This window comes from Lucilia cuprina, chromosome 2 (genome assembly GCF_022045245.1).
Source record: "Lucilia cuprina isolate Lc7/37 chromosome 2, ASM2204524v1, whole genome shotgun sequence".
In the NCBI taxonomy this organism is placed as follows: Eukaryota; Metazoa; Arthropoda; class Insecta; order Diptera; family Calliphoridae; genus Lucilia; species Lucilia cuprina.
The window spans coordinates 13,382,519-13,393,075 of NC_060950.1; the positions used below are offsets into that span (position 1 = coordinate 13,382,519).

The 10,557-nt window shown below is 32.7% G+C and overlaps 2 protein-coding genes across 2 annotated transcripts; both read left to right on the top strand.

Annotated features, from left to right (window-relative positions):
* The first annotated feature begins 1,298 nt into the window (after positions 1-1,298).
* Positions 1,299-4,959, top strand: LOC111677654 (E3 ubiquitin-protein ligase MSL2). Its single transcript, XM_023438815.2, has 3 exons — positions 1,299-3,066; positions 3,126-3,834; positions 3,920-4,959. The coding sequence occupies exons 1-3, from the start codon at positions 1,714-1,716 to the stop codon at positions 4,681-4,683; spliced, it is 2,826 nt and encodes a 941-aa protein (XP_023294583.2). The 5' UTR covers positions 1,299-1,713; the 3' UTR covers positions 4,684-4,959.
* Positions 4,960-9,461: 4,502 nt separating this feature from the next.
* Positions 9,462-10,265, top strand: LOC111677655. The gene is made up of 2 exons (XM_023438817.2): positions 9,462-9,856; positions 9,931-10,265. Exons 1-2 carry the CDS (start codon positions 9,772-9,774, stop codon positions 10,248-10,250), a joined length of 405 nt encoding a protein of 134 aa, XP_023294585.2. The 5' UTR covers positions 9,462-9,771; the 3' UTR covers positions 10,251-10,265.
* The last annotated feature ends 292 nt before the right edge of the window (positions 10,266-10,557 follow it).

Consider the following 10,557-nt stretch of genomic DNA (forward strand, 5'->3'; position numbering starts at 1 on the left):
TCGTTCTTCAGAAATCATTGTTTTATTTTTTTGTTAATTGTGTTTTCTCACTTATAACTTGAGTTTAATTGGCCAATTACACTCAGTTAAACTAAGATAATAAGTAACTTTACTGATAACTGAAAAACACGAAACATATATTAAACCATGTTTAACGAAAGAATGAAGATTATCTTTATCAGAAAAACTCGCCCTTAGTCAATTAGTTAGTTAGGTAATTAGTTAGTTAATTACTTAGTTAGTTAGGTTTTAAATTATCGTTATTTATTTAGCAACTTTTATTGCTACATGAACTGCAACTTCATAATTCACAATAATTGAAAAAGTCGAAGATAATAGTCGGAAATAGGGTTATATAGTTGAATCGAAATGTCCACTTTTCGACCTCTTTCATTTAGTTGAAATAAATTTTTCGACTGTTTACATTTCTTGAAAAGTCGATTTTCGTCTTTTTTATTTAATTAAAAGTTGACCCTTAGACTTTTCGACTTTTAGTATTTTATAAATAGTCGAGTTTTCGATTTTTTCCGACTTTTCGGCTATTTCTAACTTTTCGTCTTTTTCCCACTTTTTCGAATTTCTTTTTTTTTCGACTTTTTTATTTTTTTTTTCGAATTTTTGACTATTTTTGAATTTCGACTTTTTTCGACTATTTTTGACTGTTTTCGGGTTTTCGACTATTTTAGAGTTTTTGACTTTTGTCCACTTTCGACTAATTTTGACTTTTTTCTACTATTTTCGAGTTTTCGACTTCTTCCGACTTTTCGACTTTTTACGCTTTTTTCTACTTTCCGACTTTTATGTACAAATTCGACTTTTCGACATTTTTCATAAACGATAGTCGAGTTATCGACTTTTTTGGAACAATATAGTCGACTTCCACAAAAAGTCGATTGTTCGATTATTCGAAAGTCGATTTATAGAACCCTGGTCGGAAAGAAGACAAAAAGACGAAAAAATTCCGAAAAGTCAAAAAGGTAGAAAAGACGGCATTTCAAAAAGCACCAAATTTCAAAAGTCAAATTTTATTAGAACGAAAAAATTAAAAAAAAATCGAAAAATCATTTGTCATAAATCGCAAAGTGACGACTTTTTGTTTTATCCATACAACCCTTATTTAGATTTTGTTAATATTAATTTGCTCACATCTGTATATTAGCAACTTTGACAGTTTTAATTCCATTTGTTTCACATCTACTCATTCCATGACGTTATTGTGAATTGTATGTTTACTACTATTGAAAAAGAAGAAGCACCAGAAACGAAATGCCATATCAAAACGAAATGCCAAAAAACAATAAAAAAAATCGGCAAAATAATAAATTAAGATAATTTGTTGCTAAAAAAACAAATATTTTAATATTTCAAATACTTTTAATTGCACAAATAATTAAAAAAAAATACATATTAATTAGTGGCATGAGGCAAGTGTAAACTGTTGTAACTTTTGTCAAGCACAACAATATTGTAACATTCGCAATAAGAAATTTTTCCTGAAAACACCAGAGGAAAAATTCAATAAATAAAAAAGTGTCAAAACGTAGAAAAAAACAATAAATAAAAAAGGGAAAATATTGTAATTTGTTGATGATATAGAAAACGAAATAGTGAAAATATTTATTAAATTTGTTTCATTTTGCGTTGCGTTAAAATGTTTTAAGAATAAAATTTTGTAATTAGAATAGACAAGAAATTGTTTATTGCCAATTTGCTATGAATGCGATTAGTGTGTATGTAAACACTGCTAAATTGGTGCTCCAAACGACGGAGGCCACTACTGCCGCAACTGCTGGACCAAATACGGAATTATCACGCCAGCTATTGAGTCTAAGACAATTATTGTCTTGTGTGGTGTGCAATCGATTGGTCAATGATCCATTTGTGCCTCAAAATGGCCATTGTGCCCATAATGTTTGTCGTTTGTGTGTGCGCGGCCAGAAATTGCTTCATCCCGACTGCAGCTATTGTAAGGACAATCGGGATTTTAAGACCTACAATGAAAACAAACAAATGCGCTGTCTAATGATGTGCTACAAAAGTTTATGCGAGCATTTACGCTGCAGCGCGGTTTTTAGCCATTTTGCGGGACACAAAGTGGTACAATACAATACTTCGACGGTGCCCACGGTTATGGTGCCGCAAATGTCTCTACAAGAGTTAATTGTTGAAGGAGCGAATTACGATGATATTTTAAATGCTTTCAACAGTGATTTACCTAAACCTATGATAGTACCCCTGCCTAAACCTATGCACATGCCTGCCCTAGTTACTCCCTTAACATCGATAGCAGCTGCAACACCACTGGCCCCCATACAACAGACCATTAAAGTTGCTAGCATGCAGCAGACGGCTCCTAAAGCCTCTACACCACCTACTAGTGTAACTGCTGCCATTTCTATACCCGTTTCAACATATACTCCTAAACTAAAGGTCGAAAATACTACACATCATCATTTTAAACATCATACTTCGGTGACAAACCCAACAGCAAGCCTTTCGAATACTCCAAGATCCCAGCAAGACCAACAAACTCCGCCAAACACGGCCGTAACGCATTCACAATTAATCCAACTGAATCAATTAAAAAATTCCGGCAATATCACTTATTTTGGACCAAATACCAGAGGAATCGTGGTACCGATTGTTTCCTCCTCAGGATCCACAGCTGTGCCACTATCCATAGCATCGGCACGTCTTCAAACACTTAACCGTCAATTAGCTCAAGCCAGAGCTTTAGCTGTTTCCTCCGCATCCGCCACAGCTGTTAATACAACGGTATCAACTGTAAATACCACCAGCAGCTGTATAGAACCAAGAACTCCTCTGGCAACTTTTAAAACATCCATGGCTTCATCACAAACTATGAAATCAACTCTAACCACATACAGTTCTACACCCACCTCAACTGCGGCAACAAGTGTAACAACATCCTCACAGATAAGAAATCCTCCTCCCATTAAAACAGTATCAAATGGTTCTGCCATGTATTCTGTACTCTATACTGGTATTGGCAATAAAATAACAATCAAAAGAAAAACCGATGGCGATGAGGATACGACGCAAAAGGTAAGAAAAAAACAAATCATTAATTAGTTTTATTTTGCTAATAATTTTCCATTTCTTAGAAAAATTCAACAATGTCCACACCAAATACCAATCTCCTAAGACCAGTGTCAAAGACACAAAACAAAAAACGCGGCTGCCGTTGTGGCAATACAACAGCTACACCTGGAAAGCTTACTTGCTGCGGTCAACGCTGTCCCTGTTATGTAGACTCAAAATCTTGCATTGGTTGCAAATGTCGCGGTTGCCGCAATCCACATCGACCTGATGGCAATAAAGTACGACCCATCATACCCGAATTGGCTTGTTATGAAATACAAATGGCCGATGATAATGGTAATGTTAATGAACTACCCATAGCAACCTCGTCAAATGTTTTAAACACCCTAAGTGCTGCAGACAACAATGCATCCGCAAATCTTACAACTAATTTAAATTTGAATTCAACTACCTCGTCAACAGCAACAGCTGCAGTAGCATCAACATCTACCACAGCTACCTTAATGCCCATTAGAGGTTTACATCATACGGTCAGCAATAGTTGTGTAACAACCTCAACCATTCCTCCCTTAACATCTACCACATTGCCAACACAAACATCTAGTATGACGCAGGCGTCATTTGGAGCTTCGCTGGCATCATCGGCAACTGTACAAACGACTGCTGCCTCGACCATGTCATCAAATATTACAGCTCCTGGCAGTATTGTGCAATTAGATCAAATACAGCGAGAATCGTTATTAATACAAAATGCTGAGGGCAAATTTCAAGGTAGGGATTATTAAGAATTATTAAAAATATTTAACGATAATGATAAAATTTACAATTAATTTAATTTCTTCACCTTTCGAAATAGTTGTCAGTGTATTTACAACAGGTAATAATGTTGGAGGAAGCACAAGTTGTAGCGGACAGTCATCTAGCCAATTACCCACTTTGCAAAGAATCAAAACAATGCCTCAAACCATAGTCTCAGCTCACAATAGTTTTGTACTGCCTTCGTCTATTAGCAGTACAACAATGTCGGGAACCACTACAACAACTTCTTTGCCCCAACTTATTTTACAATCTCAACAACAGCAGCAGCAACAACAACAACACCAACAAAACCAACACATACTTCAACAGCAGCAACAACATCACCAACAGCAACAACAGCATCATCAACAGCAACAACTAAATCATCAGTCGTTAACAACCCAAAGAATTTCCAATAATTTAAACACCGCCACCTCCTCCTTACCCTTACAATTACAACAACAACTCAAACAGAATATAATCACCGTACATGCAATACACACTAATCCCTCTACAAATACATCACCAGTAACAGCACCCGTACTAACGCCTTCATCCTCACCAGCTCCCACATCTGCTACCATATCGTTACCTCCCTTGATCGCTAATAATCCTAATCATACTAATCTGGAAATAAATGAAACAACAACAGATGTCAGTCGTAATACAACTTTTACCAATATTATTGTATCTTCTTCCTCTTCGCCGTGTGAAAATATAACAACATCATCGACATCTATAACATCGATGCCTATAACAGTATCTTTGTCTCATACTCAACAACCATTAAATAGGAAGTCATTAAATTCACCAAATTTTTAAGAAGACCCACTAAATAGCTGATATTTTTATCTGTGCATTAAACATACTCGAAAGGTAAACATATAACAAAATTTAGTTAATTTATTTATTTAAGTTAGCAATTGTGGCTTACATATTATTTGGCAGGTGGGCACTTGTGTAACGAGTAGGAAACTATAGCCTAGTTCATAGTCTAGCCTGTAGTCCAATTTATAGACTTTGCTAGATTTATAGATTTTGCTAGACCGTAGACTAGAATATACTATAAACTAGGCTATAAGCATGATTATAGACTATAATATGTACTATACTATATACTATATCGTCTAGTCTATGGTATAGTATATAGTATAGACTAGTCTAGTCTAGACTATACTATAGACTAGACTATAGACTAGACTATAGACTAGACTATAGACTAGACTATAGACTAGACAATAGACTAGACTATAGACTAGACTATAGACTAGACTATAGACTAGACTATAGACTAGACTATAAACTAGACTATAGACTAGACTATAGACTAGACTATAGACTAGACTATAGACTAGACTATAGACTAGACTATAGACTAGACTATAGACTAGACTATAGACTAGACTATAGACTAGACTATTGACTAGACTATATAGACTAGACTATATAGACTAGACTATAGACTAGACTATAGACTAGACTATAGACTAGACTATAGACTAGACTATAGACTAGACTATAGACTAGACTATAGACTAGACTATAGACTAGACTATAGACTAGACTATAGACTAGACTATAGACTAGACTATAGACTAGACTATAGACTAGACTATAGACTAGACTATAGACTAGACTATAGACTAGACTATAGACTAGACTATAGACTAGACTATAGACTAGACTATAGACTAGACTATAGACTAGACTATAGACTAGACTATAGACTAGACTATAGACTAGACTATAGACTAGACTATAGACTAGACTATAGACTAGACTATAGACTAGACTATAGACTAGACTATAGACTAGACTATAGACTAGACTATAGACTAGACTATAGACTAGACTATAGACTAGACTATAGACTAGACTATAGACTAGACTATAGACTAGACTATAGACTAGACTATAGACTAGACTATAGACTAGACTATAGACTAGACTATAGACTAGACTATAGACTAGACTATAGACTAGACTATAGACTAGACTATAGACTAGACTATAGACTAGACTATAGACTAGACTATAGACTAGACTATAGACTAGACTATAGACTAGACTATAGACTAGACTATAGACTAGACTATAGACTAGACTATAGACTAGACTATAGACTAGACTATAGACTAGACTATAGACTAGACTATAGACTAGACTATAGACTAGACTATAGACTAGACTATAGACTAGACTATAGACTAGACTATAGACTAGACTATAGACTAGACTATAGACTAGACTATAGACTAGACTATAGACTAGACTATAGACTAGACTATAGACTAGACTATAGACTAGACTATAGACTAGACTATAGACTAGACTATAGACTAGACTATAGACTAGACTATAGACTAGACTATAGACTAGACTATAGACTAGACTATAGACTAGACTATAGACTAGACTATAGACTAGACTATAGACTAGACTATAGACTAGACTATAGACTAGACTATAGACTAGACTATAGACTAGACTATAGACTAGACTATAGACTAGACTATAGACTAGACTATAGACTAGACTATAGACTAGACTATAGACTAGACTATAGACTAGACTATAGACTAGACTATAGACTAGACTATAGACTAGACTATAGACTAGACTATAGACTAGACTATAGACTAGACTATAGACTAGACTATAGACTAGACTATAGACTAGACTATAGACTAGACTATAGACTAGACTATAGACTAGACTATAGACTAGACTATAGACTAGACTATAGACTAGACTATAGACTAGACTATAGACTAGACTATAGACTAGACTATAGACTAGACTATAGACTAGACTATAGACTAGAATAGACTAGAGACTAGACTATAGACTAGACTATAGACTAGACTATAGACTAGACTATAGACTAGACTATAGACTAGACTATAGACTAGACTATAGACTAGACTATAGACTAGACTATAGACTAGACTATAGACTAGACTATACTAGACTATAGACTAGACTATAGACTAGACTATAGACTAGACTATAGACTAGACTATAGACTAGACTATAGACTAGACTATAGACTAGACTATAGACTAGACTATAGACTAGACTATAGACTATAGACTAGACTATAGACTAGACTACTATAGACTATAGACTAGACTATAGACTAGACTATAGACTAGACTATAGACTAGACTATAGACTAGACTATAGACTAGACTATAGACTAGACTATAGACTAGACTATAGACTAGACTATAGACTAGACTATAGACTAGACTATAGACTAGACTATAGACTAGACTATAGACTAGACTATAGACTAGACTATAGACTAGACTATAGACTAGACTATAGACTAGACTATAGACTAGACTATAGACTAGACTATAGACTAGACTATAGACTAGACTATAGACTAGACTATAGACTAGACTATAGACTAGACTATAGACTAGACTATAGACTAGACTATAGACTAGACTATAGACTAGACTATAGACTAGACTATAGACTAGACTATAGACTAGACTATAGACTAGACTATAGACTAGACTATAGACTAGACTATAGACTAGACTATAGACTAGACTATAGACTAGACTATAGACTAGACTATAGACTAGACTATAGACTAGACTATAGACTAGACTATAGACTAGACTATAGACTAGACTAGACTATAGACTAGACTATAGACTAGACTATAGACTAGACTATAGACTAGACTATAGACTAGACTATAGACTAGACTATAGACTAGACTATAGACTAGACTATAGACTAGACTATAGAATAGATTATAGACTAGACTATAGACTATAGACTAGACTATAGACTAGACTATAGACTAGACTATAGACTAGACTATAGACTAGACTATAGACTAGACTATAGACTAGATTATAGACTAGACTATAGACTAGACTATAGACTAGACTATAGACTAGACTATAGACTAGACTATAGACTAGACTATAGACTAGACTATAGACTAGACTATAGACTAGACTATAGACTATACTATAGACTAGACTATAGACTAGACTGTAGACTATACTATAGACTAGACTATAGATTAGACTATAGACTAGACTATAGATTAGACTGTAGACTAGACTATAGACTAGACTATAGACTAGACTATAGACTAGACTATAGACTAGACTATAGACTAGACTATAGACTAGACTATAGACTATACTAGTCTATAGTCTCTTCTATTGTCGAGTCTATAGTCTAGTCTATATTCCAGTTTATAGTCTAGTCTATAGTCGAGTCTAAAGTCCAGTTTATAGTTCAGTCTATAGTCTAATCTGCAGTCTAGTCTGTAGTCTAGGCTATAGTGTAGCCTTTATCCTAGTCTACAGAATGGTTTGTAGTCTAGTCTATAGTTTATTCTATAGTCTTTTCTAAATTCCAGTCTATAGTTTAGTCTAAGTTTCTAATTTAATGTTAAATTTATCAAATAAATAAAAATCATTTATTGTTAAATAATTCCACTAAAAAGGTCCAATACGTTTTTTTACAAAAAAAAATAATTTAAAATCCAAAAAAATAAAAAACAATTTAGCATTAGCAAAAAAAAATCTCAAATATGTAAATAAGAAAAAATAACAACAAAAACAAAAAATCCAATAAAATAATCTCTCTCTTATTATTAGTGATTTTAGAACAAATAAACAAAATGGAAAACCATTTTTAACTTAAAATTTAGTTTACGATTTTATTATCTCCTTGTAACACACACACACATACCCATACATACATCTGTAGAATACACATAGAAAAATACAGATAATTGTATTGTAGTTAATTTACGAGTATAGATTTAAAATAAAATGTATATTACGGCTGATAGTGTAATGTTATTTTGAAATTAACTTTCGCTTAAAGGCAAAGAAAATGTAAAAATAAATATTTATTCTAAACTAAAGTCTTTTTCCCAATTGCAATCTAGTAGAGTAAAACGCTTCAAACGCAATCACTTTTTATTTTTTATTTTACCTAATTGCCTTATTTTTTTGGAATAGTATTTTTTTATTTAAATCCTTTTAAGGACTTTATAATAATTATTATTATTATGTTGTGTATTAGCTTTATTATAATTTCAGCAAAGTTTTACTATAAATAATAATTAGTTTTATTAAGAACTAAGCTCCAGCCTCATACATACATACATATATACATTTACATACATATATTTATTTCATAAGTGTTGCATTTGTGTTTGAGTAATTTTAAGTTTAAATGAAAAACGTTTAAATTGAAGATTTAAACAACTATTTATTTAAATAATATTAGTTTTTTTTAATTATTATTATTTTATTAAATAACAATTAAGCTGAAGTGTAATAATTGATGTATACAATAAAAACAATTTCATTTTATTTAAAATACTTTCAAAATATTAAACATTTTTAGCAAAAAAAAAAAAAAAAAAGAAAAACGAAAAAAAATATTTTACATAAAAATAAATATTTGAGAAAAAATCAAATTTAATTTAATGCTTACTTTCAATACCCACTGTATCTTGAACTCTGCTGTTGGGATTGTTTAGTTTCATCCATGATTATCAGATTAATCTAGTCTTTCTTATGCTCTCATACACTTTAAATTGAAAATATTAACTCAACAGCAATTCGCCGCAAAATTGACACCAGCTAAGGAATTAATACAAATCATATTCCTCATTTATCAACAGACCGTTGAGGAAAGCGTTAGTTTTTGTCACTCAAACATTGAATAAATAAAGTAGAGAAAAACCCAAAAAAAAGAACAAAAACAAAATAAACCTCATTGTGTCTGACGACTAAGATCGATTATCTTTAAGAACGTTTGTGGTGTTATATGGGGATGAATGAAAGTCGCTGATAACTCTGAAAGTGATTAATTATTACGTAGAATTATAAAAAGAGAAAAAAGTATAAAACTAAAATGGTTTTAAAAACAATTTGCTTGATTTTAAGTGTCACGGCTCTAATAGGATCTGGTATTTATGTTCGTGCCCAAGAGGAGGCTGGTAAGCTTTAGATAGTTAAAAAAACATCTATATTCACATACTCATATATATATTCTGCAACTCTCAAATTGTAGACATTGACTATGACAGTCCAAATTCCATTGATGATCATAATGTTAAAGCCACTGAAAATCGTTTGGCTGCTCAACTGTATGCCGTTTTGGAACATTATAAACAAGAAGATCCTCTAGGTTTTCCTGGTGCTCCTATACCTGATCCCATGGATGTACCAGATATGAAAAAAAGTCTTGGCATGGCCACCTTAACAATGATGAAGGTTAAGGCTTATGGTTTATCGAAATTTCGTATTGCCAGCATTAATGCCGATCTGAAAGCAATGAAGGTATGTACATATATACAAGGTGTAAAACAGTGTAAAAAAAGAGATAATTGAATATGATTAAACAGTGTCAAACGGAAGTGTGTTTACATGCAAATTATACTGATTTGAGGTTTAGTTTAAATTTCTCTTTTTTCGCAAACATTTAGTGATAACAAAAGTAAACAGAAAGTCTAGGCTATAGTCTTTCTAAAGTCTAGAGTATAGACTAGATCAGTCTATAGTTTAGTCTAAAGCCTAGTCTATAGTCTAAAGTATAGAATAGATCAGTCTATAGTCTAGTCTATAGCCTAGTCTATAGTCTAGTCTATAGTCTAGAGTATAGTCTAGAGTATAGACTAGATCAGTCTATAGTCTATAG